We start from the raw sequence: 17,198 nt of genomic DNA, 5'->3' as shown, positions 1-17,198 counted from the left end.
TCGCAGAGGTGTGTGTGTGTGGAGCGCCAGGTCTCGAGCGTCGCAGAGGTGTGTGTGTGTGGAGCGCCAGGTCTCGAGCGTCGCAGAGTTGTGTGTGTGTGGAGCGCCAGATCTCGAGCGTCTCAGAGGTGTGTGTGTGTGGAGCGCCAGGTCTCGAGCGTCTCAGAGGTGTGTGTGTGTGGAGCGCCAGGTCTCGAGCGTCGCAGAGGTGTGTGTGTGTGGAGCGCCAGGTCTCGAGCGTCGCAGAGTTGTGTGTGTGTGGAGCGCCAGATCTCGAGCGTCTCAGAGGTGTGTGTGTGTGGAGCGCCAGGTCTCGAGCGTCGCAGAGGTGTGTGTGTGTGGAGCGCCAGGTCTCGAGCGTCTCAGAGTTGTGTGTGTGTGGAGCGCCAGGTCTCGAGCGTCTCAGAGGTGTGTGTGTGTGGAGCGCCAGATCTCGAGCGTCTCAGAGGTGTGTGTGTGTGTGGAGCGCCAGGTCTCGAGCGTCGCAGAGGTGTGTGTGTGTGGAGCGCCAGGTCTTGAGCGTCGCAGAGTTGTGTGTGTGTGGAGCGCCAGATCTCGAGCTGCGGTTACAAGAAGAGCTTCTAGTGTTTACAACATGTGGACTCAATAAATCCTGATCATGAGCAAAATAATCAATCTGGCATTAAGTGCAATCTGTGTCTTATTTAGAATACACACAAATGTCATTTTCATCTTTTAGTTCGTCAAGAGATTTAAAGTGTCGTTTCTGAAGAGTGTGAACGAGCTCTAGTGCGTAAGAACGAGTCTATGATTGAATCTGGAAATAAAGCAAAATAACTGAGAAAAATGAGAAATATTCTTCAGATGTGTTCGTAATCTATAGCGAAACATCTGGCATTAATTAGATCTCAGACGGCTTCATTAACAGTAGTCATTACCCCAACACTGCTGACGTCATTAACGAACGGTTGAACGACCACTTTACGACAGTACGGCTTCAGGAACAGTCGAGACTGGTGGATGACCCTTCAGCGATGATCGGACTCTAGTAGCCAACCGGCGAGTTACGGCGTTATAGCCTACGGGAAACGCACCTCAGACCGTTCAACACTATTATTCCTGTAATTAATTATACTAATGTCTGACTTAATGAACGTGTTCGGCCCTCAAACTGTCAATATTCCAGTAGAGCCCAGATCAGCTCTGAGCCGTCGTTATACACTAGATCTTTCTCTTCTCACCAACAACACACGCTCAGGAAAGAAAGGTTCCTGTCGATGCACTTCAACACAGGAAACCTTGACATTAGTCACAAAGAGTGAAATATCTCTTTAAAAATGTTTTTGCATATTGGAAATCAATATTAATATTGGATATAATTTTAACACTTGTCAGACTAAACGGGCGTGTTGTAAATGTCATTTTAATTGAAAGCTGGTTTTACTGTGATTACATTAGTACGTTTGGAGGAAATGTTCATTAGTCTGTGTTTCGACATATTTGTGCTTAAATCTACAATAATCTGAGCAGATTCTGTCATGCCTTCACATTCGTGAATAAAACTCTGAATCAGATGCTGTTTATTTACCATGATATCTGGACCTGATATTAAATCAAAAACAGTGGTGTATTATTATATTTCATAACCATTATCAAACACAGACACAGTTCTCACATTCAGCTAATTATAATTGCATACAAAAAGTCTACTTTATCACGAGGGAAGAACACAGGAGATATAGAGACAAAGAAACATTTAATGAACAGATCACAAACAGTAAGACGACTGATCTGTCAAAATATGAGAACCATAAAGAGGCAATGAAGGGAATGTGGAGGGAAAGTTAGCGGAGACGTCAACATTACTTCATTACTAAAGGCTGATGCTTCATGTTCAGCATCCACACACACACACACACACACACACACACACACACACGAGAGAGCGTTCTTGTGCAATGACAGCTTTGGCTCAAACTGCAAACACCTTGTAAAAGTGTGTGTGTGAGAGATCAGCGGCCTGACTCACACACACACTTACTCACTCTCTCTCTCTCTCTCTCTCTCACACACTTACTCTCTCTCTCTCTCTCTCACTCACACACACTTACTCTCTCTCTCTCTCTCACTCACACACACTTACGCCGGTTTCACACCGCAAGCGTCAGCGGCGCGTGAGCAGCACGTATTTTTTTCGGCGTCCATGTTATTCAATGAGTGCATTCACATCGCACGCAGAAGCGGCGCGGCAGCGCGTAGCAGGAGCAGAGCAGGAACAGCAGTGCAGCGATAGTTTCGGCGCCCAGTCTATTTTTAACGCGCCGCTTACGCCGAATTAAAGTGACACGCATTGATCAAGGCCAAAATACACCGCAGTTTTACCCCAAAAGCGCATTGATGATATCTATTGTGTTTTAAACAGTCACTCAAATGACCAACAGCAATTTAAAAAGAAAACAAATGTCCAAAAACAAACTTGTTGCCCCAACAATAAAAACAAAGACGAATCAACCCAACAATAAAAACAAAGACGAATCAAAAGTTATACAAATGAAATGATTAATAGAATAAGCTTCTTGACAAGTCTTTTCTCTTAAATGTATTTGAAAACGAAATAAAGCAATGCCAACTCACCCTGATTATAGAGTACTCTGTCTGTACACAACCCGCGGTTCAGCCGCGCGTGACAAACGCTGCCAGTGTGAAAGCAAAACGCGCGTGTCCTGCTCCTGCTCTGCTCACGCTCTGCTATCGCGTGCAGTGTGAAACCGGCGTGACTCTCTCTCTCTCTCACTCACACACACTTTCTCTCTCTCTCTCACTCACTCACACTTTCTCTCTCTCTCACTCACTCACACACACTTTCTCTCTCTCTCTCACACACACTTTCTCTCTCTCACTCACACACACTTTCTCTCTCTCTCTCACTCACACTTTCTCTCTCTCTCACTCACTCACACACACTTTCTCTCTCTCACTCACACACACACACACACTTTCTCTCTCTCTCACTCACACACACTTACTCTCTCTCTCTCTCACTCACACACTTACTCTCTCTCACTCACTCACACTTTCTCTCTCTCTCTCACTCACACACACACACTTTCTCTCTCTCTCTCTCTCTCACTCACACACACTTTCTCTATCTCTCACTCACTCACACACACTTTCTCTCTCTCTCTCACTCACTCACACACACACACACTTTCTCTCTCTCACACACTTACTCACACACACTTTCTCTCTCTCACTCACACACACACACACACACACACACTTTCTCTCTCTCTCTCTCACACACACTTTCTCTCTCTCTCACTCACACACACACTTTCTCTCTCTCTCTCACTCACACACACTCTCTCTCTCTCACTCACACACTTACTCTCTCTCTCACTCACTCACACACACTTTATCTCTCTCTCTCTCACTCACACACACTTTCTCTCTCTCTCTCTCTCTCACTCACTCACACACACTTTCTCTCTCTCTCACTCACTCACACTTTCTCTCTCTCTCTCACTCACTCACACACACACTTTCTCTCTCTCTCACACACTTACTCACACACACTTTCTCTCTCTCTCTCTCTCTCACTCACACACACACACACACACACACACACACACACACACACACTTTCTCTCTCTCTCTCTCACTCACACACACACACACACACACACACACTTTCTCTCTCTCACACACAGACTTTCTCTCTCACACACACACTTACTCTCTCTCTCTCTCTCACTCACACACTTACTCTCTCTCTCTCACTCACACACACACACTTTCTCTCTCTCTCTCACTCACACACACTTTCTCTCTCTCTCTCTCACTCACTCACTCACACACACTCTCTCTCTCACTCACACACACTTACTCACACACACTTTCTCTCTCTCTCACTCACTCACACACACTCTCTCTCTCTCTCACTCACTCACACACACTTTCTCTCTCTCTCTCTCTCACTCACTCACACACACTTTCTCTCTCTCTCTCACTCACTCACACACACTTTCTCTCTCTCTCTCACTCACTCACACACTTTCTCTCTCTCTCTCACTCACTCACACACACTTTCTCTCTCTCTCTCACTCACACACACACACTTTCTCTCTCTCTCTCACTCACACACACACACTTTCTCTCTCTCACACACACACTTTCTCTCTCTCACACACACACTTTCTCTCTCTCACACACACACTTTCTCTCTCTCGCACACACACTTTCTCTCTCTCTCTCTCTCTCTCTCTCTCTCTCTCTCTCTCTCTCACACACACACACACACACACACACACACACACACACACACCTTGTAACAGCAGCTCCGCTCCATCCGTCTCCTTGAACTGTTTGTCGTCTCACACACACACACACACACACACACACACACACACACACACACACACTTTCACAATGGTCAGAAGATCTGCTTGAGTTTTGGAAATCTGAAAAAAGTCTTCACTTTCATTTTTCATGAATGCAATGAAGTTTCTGAGTAAATGTTGGTAGTCTCCTCATCTAAAGCCTCCTCTATCTCTAAAACACAGACGGACACGGCTATAACTGTAGAGTAGCACCTTACAGAAGGACAGCCACGAGGGACTCTCCAAAGCTCATCTAATCTGTTCAGTGCATGCGATCGACTGAGAAACAAACTCTTAGCAAGTCCATCGCCTCTAGATTATTCTCAAGTGTGAACCCTTCTACATCCAGTCCGATGAGCTCAGGAGAAGCACTGATGTGTGCTCGTTATTTCTGAAAATGCCAATTAATCTCATGTAAGACAATCCTCTGTAGATAAAGTCTTTGATACAACAATAACTGCACTTTCTCATTCAAAAACAACAATAAAACAAAGTGTGTCCATTCAGATATCAATCGTTTTCGCATGTTTCAACCGTTTTGAGGATTTACAGTGATGTAGATCACGGATCATAAGGGCACATTACAATAATGATTAAGCAGAAAGGACTACCGTCACTTAACCTTAAAACAGTGTGTTTCGGTCCATGTGTGTAAATCATAGGTGGAGCTCCGCTGCTCGTCTCGAAGCTGTCGCAGTCAAATCTTCCAATTTGATGAACAATTATGAAAATAAAGAAATGGGATAGTGAAAATAATCCCATGAAAACCTGTGAGGAAACTCTAGGCCATGGTTTCCTCTTCTGAGGCGTTCGCTCTCGTTTCTCCACCTTCGTTAATCAACCTTTTTTTCACTTGGATTCTTGTGTTGAACCGGTTCTCCGGGGTCTTCTGTGTTCGGTGTTCCCTCGGTGAGTCTCTGCTCCTCCTCCTCCTCCTCCTCCTCTTCATCAGTGAGGGCTTCTCTCTTCATCACGTCCTCGGACCCGTCGTCAGACTCGGCTGTGCAGATGCCGTAACACATCAGGCTGATGACGCCCAGAGGAAGCCCGAAGAGGAAGCAGCCGAGCAGCGGAGAACTGCGGAACACGGACTGAGCAGAGAGACGCACACTTTTAATGGGCTATTTATTCCATTACACAGTTACACTTAAATATACATTTCCTAACAGCCATCAATAAACATCACATTTATTCCCCATTTGAATTTCCATAAACATTTCCATGTCATTGACCAGTTTCTAGAGAGTAAATTCTATTTTAATACGAGATTTTAGTAAACCCTTTAAAATGGACACCACATCAGTGAGAGACAGTGAGAAATCATGCTCCACTCAAGCTCTTAAAATGAAACACCTCTAGAGAGAGCCAAACTCGACAAAACCTACATTAAATTGAAGATAGAAACGTCTGGGTTACTTACGTAAGCTCGGTTCCCTGAGATAACTGGAACAAGTATTGTGTCTTTGCAAGACGCTATGGGGAAAACTCCTTGTTCTCTGAATTCTGAAGCCTTTACTTCATCAGCGCAGTGCCACTGCACAGCCATTACAGAGGAGATCTGAACGCACTCATTGGCTGCTCGGTGGGAACTGCCCGAACCAATGGCGATGCAGCGTGTCTGCGCGAACCAATCGTGGCGGATCCAGCAAGTGAGCGCAGCTCATTTCGCCAGACTTGAAGCGCCATAGCACGGCCGTCAACACAATACTCGTTCCCGTTATCTCAGGGAACCGAGGTTACGCAAGAAACCGAGACATGAGGATTTGTGCCTGCAGTGCAGGCCGCCGCAGATAACCTAACCCTAACCCTAACCAATAGACACGCCACTGGACCACGCCTCAGGTGGAGTGAGCTCGGACGCCGATGGGGCATTGAAGGCCCACCAAAGCGTAGGCCACTGGATAGCGTCCACTACCCAACGCGATAGTCTCTGCTTCGTGACCGGAAGCCCTTTGGTCCGGCCACCGAAGCATACGAAGAGCTGCTCTGACTGCCTAAATCAGCAGAGCGCTGAATGTATACTCTTAAGGCCCGAACAGGGCAGAGAAAGTGAGGTCGACGCTGGACTTCTGAATCGGGAAGAGCAGACAGCGTAATCACTTGTGCACTGAACAGAATAGAAAACACTTTGGGCACATAGCCATGGCTTGGCTTGAGGACAACCTCATAGTCGTTAGGACCAAACTCAAGGCAAGAAGCGCTGACGAAAAGCACTTACAGGTCACCCACTTGCTTGACCGATGCTAATGCTATGTTAGCAGTAGTGCGGTCTGAAGCTCAGCTGACTGTAGCGGCTCGAGCCCTGAGGACTGTGGATAGGTCCCACGGGGTGTGGTGAGAGGCCGAGGATTGTTGAGCCTTCTTGCCCCTTTCAGGAAGCGGACGGCTAGGTCGCTTCTACCCAGAGACCGGCCGGCCATAGTAGAGTGGTGCGCTGCTATGGCCTCCACATAGACTGGGCATGGAGGGGGTGCGACCCAGAGGGAGAGTACCAGAGGTACTTAGCATGATAAAGGGGCCTGGTTCTGGAACACCAGTCAGAGAAGACGGACCACTTAAGAGCATAGAGACGTCTCGTGGACGGAGCTCTAGTCTCTGAGAGAGTACTCAGGACTCTCGCTGGGAGGTCCGTAAGTTCCCGTTGAGGGGCCATGTGTAGAAGGCCCACATCTTGGGTCGGGGAATCAACTCGGGGAACCACGGCTGGGTCCGCCAGAGAAGGGTCGCCAGAAGGACAGCACGCTTGTCTTCCCTGATCCGTCTGATGACCTGAGGGAGGGGAGTGATCGAGGGAAAGGCGTAAAGGGGGAAGGCTGGGCCATTCGTGGGCCAACGCATCCATGTTCTTTGAGAAGAATATTGGGCAGTGAGAGTTGTCTCTGGAGAAGAGGAGGTCGCCCTCTGCCTTGCCATTCCCCTGGGAACACATTATCCGGGAACAGCATGTCTGCTCCCTGCCTCAGTCTGCCCACTGTGCCCATGATTGAAGGCGTCGGTCTAGTCTGTACAAACTCGACCTCAGTCCACCATGGTGGTTTATGTAGGACACTACCCCCAAGTTGTCTGATCGAACTAAGACGTGGTGTCCTATTAGGTCTGGTAGGAAGGTTTTGAGGCCAGACCTGCAGGGGGCGCACGTGTAGCAGACCCAGCAGAAGTACTGGCGATGCAGAGGCCATGAGGCCTAGTCTGAATGGTAGGACTGTATTATGGTATGCCACCCTTTCGAACGCGAATCTCAAAGTGGTCTGCGATGGGGGACTATTTGGATATAAAAGTATGTATTTTTTGGATCCACTGAGAAAAAAACAATCCCCTGGGTGTACTTGCTAGAGGATTTGTTCAATGTTAGCATCTTGAACTGCCGTCTCATGAGGGCGCGGTTCAGTCTGAGGTCTGGGATGGGCCTGAGGCCGCCATTCTTCTTGGGAACGAGGAAGAAGAGGCTGTAGAAGCCTGACTCGCTGTGGGGAGGAGGAATTGTCTCTACAGCTCCTTTCGCCAGTAAAATCATCACTTGGGCGCGGACGACGTGAGCTACATTACTCCTGACCGAAGTGTGGACTATGCCTCTGAAGCGGGGTGGTCTGTGAGCGAACTGAAGCGAGTAACCTCGTATCACCGTGTTTAGCACCCATTCTGACAGGCCGGGGATGGCTTTCTAGGCCTTGGCAGGTACAAGATTTCAATCAGTAACATCAACTCCTTCAACTGTCATTCAGCGTAAAGAATATAAATCATATTTTAATTAACAGTTCAATTAAACTTTAAGTTCGTTTCTTAACCTCGACTCACCATTATTGTGGATCGGGCATCAAACGCCACACGCTTGATCCTCTGGAATATTCCATCTCCTCCATAAGCCTGTTGGGAATATGATGCAGGATGTTAATCATTTGGAATTGGATGAATTTAACTCGTCTCATTTAATTAACACTTTGCAACAGGGTCATTCCGTGTCAACTCAACCAGAGGTCACCGGCTCAAATTTTTTATTTGTTAATATTTTTTCTGTAGAAAGACAACCATAACCAGAAGAAAGCCAAAATATTAAATGTCACAGATGGATATTTACTAAGAAATCCACTATTTTGTAGAGGAGGGTCAAAATAACAAATTTCACCTGAGATTTGGAACCAACTTACAGGAGGGTAAAAATTAGTTTATTGCAGCATCATTATTTATCTATCAGCGGATCCATCTATCAGTGGATATATTAGAGATCAGCTGATAGACGCTGCTGTTGAGCATGTTAACAATGGCCAATCAGAGGTGTTTAAACATCCAGCGCTCAAAATGCTAGAGGGAAATACTGGTATCATCCCATTCTTTTTATTTAAGTACCAAATTGGAAGCGAAGTCAGTTCTTTTGACAACACTAATCAGCTGTAATAACAGGCATGCAAACTTGAGGCAAAAAAACAGAAGTGCCTTTTCCCCTTTTTGAACGCTCACCGCTGGCATATATTGATACAAAGATTGCTAAAGTAAATAGATTTCACTAATAGATCAACCAATCTCTGTGTGAAAATAAAATCATGATGCTGCCATCTTTCTAAGGTCATTTTTACACCTCTGTAATTTGGCTCCAAATTTCAGGTGAAAACTGTCATTTTGACCCCGTCGACATAATAGTGGACTATTCAGTAAATATACATCTGTGACATTTAATATTTTGGCTTTCATCACTATTTATGCTAGTCTTTCAACAGAAAATTAACAATTAAAAATTGGAGTTTGTAACCATTATTAAACTATATTGATTAACAAACTAATAATGAAAACTACTTCTAAAGCATGTATTGATGTATTGAGTTGATGTTAGCTGCGAGCCAGAGAGTGAGAATGAGCCATTCACCGGAGCGCTGCCGTCCAGAACACTGGTGAAGAACATCAGCATCTGCTCCAGACTCTCCACCGGCTCCTCCGGCACGAAGTACTGCTCGTTCGAGGTGTTGAGGATGAGGAGGCTGGGAACTGGCACCTCACTGCAGACACACAAGATGAAGAGCGTGGGTGCTGAGATTACCTTATATACGGTTTATCATCACATGCAAAATATGTTATCAGTCACATAACCATCTTCCCCTCACACTTGTGCACCTTCAGTAAATCAGGAAGATGAGTGAATCTGTGCCGTCATCTGGTCCAGACACTAACCTCATGATCAGGCTGTTGATGTAGTCGTTACCGTCCATGTGGCCAAACTGGAAATCTCTGGAACGCAGGAAGAAAGACAGCATGAGAAAATAATATGGCGAAACTTTGAAAATGTGCAGTATTTGTGTTCCACATATGGAAAATCAGGGGTCAGGGGTTGTTTTCTCATCAGATTGACAATAACATGTTATTCTCAATAGAGGCCCTGAACCGAGACCCTGAACCGAGGCCCTGAACCGAGGATCTGAACCAAGGCCCTGAACCGAGGCCCTGAACCGAGGATCTGAACCGAGGCCCTGAACCGAGGATCTGAACCGAGACCCTGAACCGAGGCCCTGAACCGAGGATCTGAACCAAGGCCCTGAACCGAGGATCTGAACCGAGGCCCTGAACCGAGGCCCTGAACCGAGGATCTGAACCGAGGCCCTGAACCGAGGCCCTGAACCGAGGATCTGAACCGAGGATCTGAACCGAGGCCCTGAACCGAGGATCTGAACCGAGGATCTGAACCGAGGCCCTGAACCGAGACCCTGAACCGAGGCCCTGAACCGAGGATCTGAACCGAGGCCCTGAACCGAGACCCTGAACCGAGGCCCTGAACCGAGGATCTGAACCGAGGCCCTGAACCGAGACCCTGAACCGAGGCCCTGAACCGAGGCCCTGAACCGAGGATCTGAACCGAGGCCCTGAACCGAGGCCCTGAACCGAGGCCCTGAACCGAGGCCCTGAACCGAGGATCTGAACCGAGGATCTGAACCGAGGCCCTGGACCGAGGCCCTGAACCGAGGATCTGAACCGAGGATCTGAATCGAGGCCCTGGACTGAGGCCCTGGACCGAGGATCTGAACCGAGGATCTGAACCGAGGCCCTGAACCGAGGATCTGAACCGAGGCCCTGAACCGAGGCCCTGAACCGAGGATCTGAACCGAGGATCTGAACCGAGGATCTGAATCGAGGCCCTGGACCGAGGCCCTGGACCGAGGATCTGAACCGAGGATCTGAATCGAGGCCCTGGACTGAGGCCCTGGACCGAGGATCTGAACCGAGGATCTGAACCGAGGCCCTGAACCGAGGATCTGAACCGAGGCCCTGAACCGAGGCCCTGAACCGAGGATCTGAACCGAGGATCTGAACCGAGGATCTGAACCGAGGCCCTGAACCGAGGCCCTGAACCGAGGATCTGAACCGAGGCCCTGGACCGAGGCCCTGGACCGAGGATCTGAACCGAGGATCTGAACCGAGGATCTGAACCGAGGCCCTGAACCGAGGCCCTGAACCGAGGCCCTGAACCGAGGATCTGAACCGAGGATCTGAACCGAGGCCCTGAACCGAGGCCCTGAACCGAGACCCTGAACCGAGACCCTGAACCGAGGATCTGGACCGAGGATCTGAACCGAGGCCCTTAACCGAGACCCTGAACCGAGGATCTGAACCGAGGATCTGAACCGAGGCCCTGAACCGAGAATCTGAAGCGAGGCCCTGAACCGAGACCCTGAACCGAGGCCCTGAACCGAGGCCCTGAACCGAGGATCTGAACCGAGGCCCTGAACCGAGGATCTGAACCGAGGCCCTGAACCGAGACCCTGAACCGAGGCCCTGGACCGAGGATCTGAACCGAGAATCTGAACCGAGGCCCTGAACCGAAGCCCTGAACCGAGGCCCTGGACCGAGGCCCTGAACCGAGGATCTGAACCGAGGATCTGAATCGAGGCTCTGGACTGAGGCCCTGGACCGAGGATCTGAACCGAGGCCCTGAACCGAGGATCTGAACCGAGGCCCTGAACCGAGGCCCTGAACCGAGGCCCTGAACCGAGGATCTGAACCGAGGATCTGAACCGAGGCCCTGAACCGAGGCCCTGAACCGAGGCCCTGAACCGAGGATCTGAACCGAGGATCTGAACCGAGGATCTGAACCGAGACCCTGAACCGAGGCCCTGAACCGAGGATCTGAACCGAGGATCTGAACCGAGGCCCTGAACCGAGGATCTGAACCGAGGCCCTGAACCGAGACCCTGAACCGAGGCCCTGAACCGAGGCCCTGAACCGAGGATCTGAACCGAGGATCTGAACCGAGGCCCTGGACCGAGGCCCTGAACCGAGGATCTGAACCGAGGATCTGAATCGAGGCCCTGGACTGAGGCCCTGGACCAAGGATCTGAACCGAGGATCTGAACCGAGGCCCTGAACCGAGGATCTGAACCGAGGCCCTGAACCGAGGCCCTGAACCGAGGATCTGAACCGAGGATCTGAACCGAGGATCTGAACCGAGACCCTGAACCGAGGCCCTGAACCGAGGATCTGAACCGAGGCCCTGAACCGAGACCCTGAACCGAGGCCCTGAACCGAGGATCTGAACCGAGGCCCTGAACCGAGACCCTGAACCGAGGCCCTGAACCGAGGCCCTGAACCGAGGATCTGAACCGAGGCCCTGAACCGAGGATCTGAACCGAGGCCCTGAACCGAGACCCTGAACCGAGGATCTGAACCGAGGCCCTGAACCGAGGATCTGAACCGAGGATCTGAACCGAGGATCTGAACCGAGACCCTGAACCGAGGATCTGAACCGAGGATCTGAACCGAGGCCCTGAACCGAGACCCTGAACCGAGGCCCTGAACCGAGGATCTGAACCGAGGCCCTGAACCGAGACCCTGAACCGAGGCCCTGAACCGAGGCCCTGAACCGAGGATCTGAACCGAGGCCCTGAACCGAGGATCTGAACCGAGGCCCTGAACCGAGACCCTGAACCGAGGCCCTGAACCGAGGCCCTGAACCGAGGATCTGAACCGAGGATCTGAACCGAGGATCTGAACCGAGGATCTGAACCAAGGCCCTGAACCGAGGATCTGAACCGAGGCCCTGAACCGAGGATCTGGACCGAGGATCTGGGCTGGTTTTGGTCAAACAGAGAGTTTCTGAGTCTCTCACCTGTTGAACTGATCCCTGTGCTCTGCAGCCACTCTCTGGATCAGACCTTTTAACCTGAAATACAGGGAACCAATTCTATTGTCAATTCTTCAAGCACTAAAGAAAAGGTCAGACATCGCTTCACTCCGGGCCCGTCTGTACCTGATGCTTTTCTCTGTCGGATCCTTCTCGTCAGTAATGGCAATCGCCACCAATTTACCTGTCGCACAGAACAGAAAGAAAGGAAACAATAGACATATTTTCTTGACCAAAACAAAAACAGCTCTTGTCGATCAACTTTCACTAATTTACATTCATCAAGGAGATAAAGAAACACACTCTAAGCTGTTATATGCATGTGATGTGATCAGTGCCGAAGACTATCACAGAAACCACTTCATAACAACAATCATTTCCAAAGTATGTTTACATATAAGGTTACTCTAAAAGCGAGCTTTCTATCCAACACATGCTCTTCTAACCCTAATGCTTTTCAACACTTGAGTTAAAGCTCATGTGTGTCGCGGTTACTCACCGGTTTCTCCCAGCTCGTACAGAGTGAAGCCATCGATCGGCAGATAACTCTGGAAACGCTCGCGATTTACCCAGGATGACAAGCTGCCATCTTCATACTCTGAAACACAACATGAATCTGCTGTTATTATGCTGAGAAAACAGCTCTGCCAGACGATGCTGACTTTCCACAGGCTGAACAAAAACCGGCATTAAGTTTGAGTGAAAGTCTCGCGCTCCGCTTCGAAACGGCACTAAAGGCCCATTCACACCAAGAACGATAACTATAAAGATAAATATATTAGCGACCACACCAGTGGACGATATCGTTCTGTTTATTCTATACGTTTTAAAAACAATGGCACAAAACACAATGTTAGAGATCTTTTATATAATCATGATGTGAAGTGTAAAAATATTGAGCTTCATTGTGTGACTGTGGTGGGCCAGTAGAGCCCAGAAACAATTACTGGGAAACTAGCTAGTAGTAAATAGAGGAGAAGAGATGAACGGTTCACGAGCCGCTACAGCGATTGGTCAGTCATCACACATTAAAGACTTGCATAAACAAAAACCAGACGATGGTTTACATTTTTCTTCACTTACCATCATACGTGAAATAGCTTCCGTCTTTGAAGACGACCACTGAAGGCAATTCAGGCAGAGTCACAGACTGCAGTAAAAGACATTTATAGAGTTTTCATGTGACGAGTGTTTAAACAAACAGACACGGATATATGAATTATGAAAGTACGAGCAGCAGAATCTGAAAATGATTCGCTTCACCTCTGTTAAGGCGTCTTCAGATGCAGAGAAGAAATATGTGTAGACAATGAGCTCAGCCGCCACCTCGATGTATTTCTCCTGAAATCACAACAGCAACACTCACGTGATTGATAGAAGAGATAAAGGTGTGTGTGTGAGTGAGAGAGTAAGAGAGAGAGAGAGAGAGAGAGAGAGAGAGAGAGAGAGAGAGAGAGAGAGAGAGAATAAGATTCAGCACACTTATACTTGACCAGGAACATCACTATTAATTACAATGAATTAAAAAAAATTCTGATTCCTAGTTTATGTTGCCAAAAAATGCTTTATATATTTTTGACCAGCTGAATTATAGCCACCTCAGTTCAAGCTCAATCTCTTCCTCTTTACTACTAGTTGCAGCACCAAAAATAACATGAACGAATGTTGACCGGTATTTATAAAAATAGAAAGCGTGCTGTTTTATTGTGGAGTCTTGGCTCTGGTTCAGTGTGGATATGAAGATCAGCTCACTTTAAGAGGAGATTCCCCTCCGACATACACAAACAGAACACTGTGCCTCTTCAAGACGTGCTCGAACATCTGTCTACTCGGGAGCGATCGCACCGCCGGTCTGAAACACACACACACACACACACACACACAAATGAGAACAAGACTCTAGCAAATTAGCTCAAAAGGGAAATATGAATAATTAATCATAACTTGTTATAATTATAAACATTTGGATCAGTTAATTGAATTAAGTTGATGTAGCTGAACTAATATTATAATCAATTAATCTGTTCGTCCAGCGAACACTCTGTATTAATCATCTCCTAACTCTCAGAAAGGATATTTTTCGTGGCCACAGAAAAATAACTCTTTCTTAGCATGTAGCTGTGATCATAATCGCTAAACTGAAGTTGATTCACAAGCAGTGACCAGAATCAACAAGCATGAATGTACACAAGTTTTATGTAACTAAATAACAAATACATAACTAATCTAAACAAACACATACACACAGACATGCTTACACGGGTAAAATGGAAAGTTTAAGTGAAAGGAAACGAAAACAGAAACAGGGAATAAAGCCATGGAAGAGTCTAATCTAGTAGCACAATCAGAAAAGAAAGTCACATGTAACCACATCAATCAGAATGAATTGGCCAGATCTGATTAAATGTCATTCAGATCGTAAGGAGTGGGTTATTCCTTTGGTTATCCGATTGAGAGGACATATAAACACTTGAACGGATTGAAGACCAAAACTGGAGAGTTCTGCGTAATGAGTAATGACGTAGAAATAGCGTAATGACGTATGACGTGTGGAACAAGCAGCTCTTTCTTCTGAATGAAGTGTCATAAATAAGTTTCCTGTCATTCTGAGATGCTCTTCACAGACTGAGAGGAAAGATGTGCAGGACAACATCCCACCAGTCCATGGTAATTTGCATATGTAACTGGATTAGGTATTGATGCAGAAACTATTAAAGATTCTCATAATACTGAAATGTTGCATTAGTATCAACATATAATACACACGATCATTTAGATCATCAAAATACTCATTCGTAAATACCAAACATGGTATAGGTGAAGATACATTAATTGTTGGTTTTATCATAAGGCATGCATAAAACGGTATACAATACAAAAGACACTATACAAGACAGCAATAATCATACACACAAGGTCCTGGAGATACGCATGTTCCTTCACAGAGCGTTTCCTATGAATGTGGACGAGTGCTTTATGGGCATTCTGTGCGTTTCAAGGAATGGAGTGAGAGTCGACTCTTTCACATGTAAAACCCTGGACCAGACGCCTGGCGCTGTCATGTCGGGGGGTGTCACAGGCACCTTGCTCTGTGGTTGGGTGAGTTTTAAAGATTATTTGTTAAATATAACAAGAGTCTGATTTGTCTCAGTCACTACATGACATATTGCATCCATTAGCTGAGGATCTTTCAGGTTTAACCTTAACCCTGCTTCAGTTCACCTGCTTATAATGCGCCCTAGAACTATGCACTCTTCATGTGAATAATAAGTACCACCCTTAGAGTGTCACAGAGAAGCAAGTTTTGGGACAACGTCATAAAAATGCCTTGAAACCACAGACCACTTTGGCATTTAGTTACAGCATTCTGTCACCGTAATCCGGCCTGTCAATCATCCTGTCACAGTTCATGTCCTCATTCACACACTACACATTCATCTATACGACTTAATTCTTCCTACCATATTGGAAAGAAAACAAGCCGCCTGTAGATCTGCCGGTCGCGGGTCGCACATGTTCACTGCATAATGTCGATAGCCAAACGAGTCTGTTTCGCTGATGAGCTATTTGTGCAATTATGTTTTTGCAGATGACATTCTTTATCACGTTAGATATTGATTTTTAATCCCTCAAACCCTCTTTCAGGGCGTCTCTCCTTAACCGTCGGTCACACACACATCCTCTGCGTAAAGAAGGCCTTGCAGGAGCAGGACGATCTACCAGAACTGGAGACCACATTAAGATAACGGACTTATATCAGCAGTGTTTATTCCTGCTCTCTGCCCACATGAAGCACTTGTGAAAAAGATAGTAGTATTCACACAAATGTATGAACTCAATAACAGGACAATCTTGCTGAAAAAACAACATTCTGCAGGAAATAATGCAATGTATGTTTATCACCATAACTTGAAGCTTTTAAAACTTTCTGAAAATAAGAAAAAACAGCATCTGTATTAATTTCTCACCCAGCCACTCTGTTGGCGAACTCGATTATGTCGTCTTTGGTTCTCGGTCCTTTGTAATTGTATGCCAGCTCGCCCTTCAGCCTGAGAGAGAGAGAGAGAGAGAGAGAGAGAGAGAGAAAGAGAGAGAGAGAGAGAGAGAGAGAGAGAGAGAGAGAGAGAGAGAGAGAGAGAGAGAGAGAGAGAGAGAGAGAGAGAGAGAGAGAGGGAGAGAGAGAGAGAGAGAGAGAGAGAGAGAGAGAGAGAGAGAGAGAGAGAGAGAGAGAGAGAGAGAGAGAGAGGTCAGTAATGTAAGCAAATGTAATGGATAATCCATGAGTAGCTGTGCACTGTCGATGCATTCAGATCATGTAATTCTCACCTACAGTGTGTGTAAAAGTCTACACACCCCCGTTAAAACTACAGCTCTCTGAGATTGTCAGATCTTTGTACACCTTTAATGTAATATTGAAACCAACGAAATTCATGTTACAAACAAATAAAACCGTCTAAGGAAAAAAAGAGCTGATCTGTTTGCATAAGTATGCTCATCTTTCTAGTAGCGCTGAAGAGCTTGCTCATGTGTCTCTGATGGGTCTGAGCTCTGCTAGTCCTTCACAGCGGGACACGGGTTACGCAGGTTAGCACAGCATCAGAAAGATCAGGCCTTTCCCATAACTGAACACTCTAACTCCTCATGTCTAGGCTGCAGTGCTCTTCTCTTCAACTCACAACATGTGCAAGTACACCTCTACATATCATCCAGAAATCAGCAGCACTACTGGTGTCTGCAATGAGTCCAAGAGAGCCCCA

At 47.1% G+C, this 17,198-nt stretch overlaps 1 protein-coding gene across 1 annotated transcript in view; it reads right to left on the bottom strand.

Annotated features, from left to right (window-relative positions):
- Positions 1-4,360: 4,360 nt before the first annotated feature.
- tmx3b (thioredoxin related transmembrane protein 3b) overlaps positions 4,361-17,198 on the bottom strand; it is a 36,537-nt gene continuing 23,699 nt past the window's right edge. Inside the window, exons 6-16 of the mRNA XM_081353178.1 lie at positions 16,410-16,490; positions 14,194-14,293; positions 13,705-13,782; positions 13,525-13,591; positions 12,941-13,039; positions 12,568-12,625; positions 12,427-12,480; positions 9,501-9,557; positions 9,199-9,328; positions 8,136-8,204; positions 4,361-5,431 (exon numbers count right to left, since the gene is read on the bottom strand). Of these exons, the coding sequence (XP_081209304.1) occupies positions 5,174-5,431; positions 8,136-8,204; positions 9,199-9,328; positions 9,501-9,557; positions 12,427-12,480; positions 12,568-12,625; positions 12,941-13,039; positions 13,525-13,591; positions 13,705-13,782; positions 14,194-14,293; positions 16,410-16,490 (1,051 nt within the window). The 3' untranslated portion in view covers positions 4,361-5,173. The remainder of the gene's footprint in view (positions 5,432-8,135; positions 8,205-9,198; positions 9,329-9,500; positions 9,558-12,426; positions 12,481-12,567; positions 12,626-12,940; positions 13,040-13,524; positions 13,592-13,704; positions 13,783-14,193; positions 14,294-16,409; positions 16,491-17,198) is intronic.

This window comes from Scardinius erythrophthalmus (genome assembly GCF_964197995.2).
Source record: "Scardinius erythrophthalmus genome assembly, chromosome: 22".
NCBI lineage: Eukaryota > Metazoa > Chordata > Actinopteri > Cypriniformes > Leuciscidae > Scardinius > Scardinius erythrophthalmus.
The sequence above is the reverse complement of the archived record's forward strand: the minus strand, read 5'-3'. Positions and strand labels throughout refer to the sequence as shown.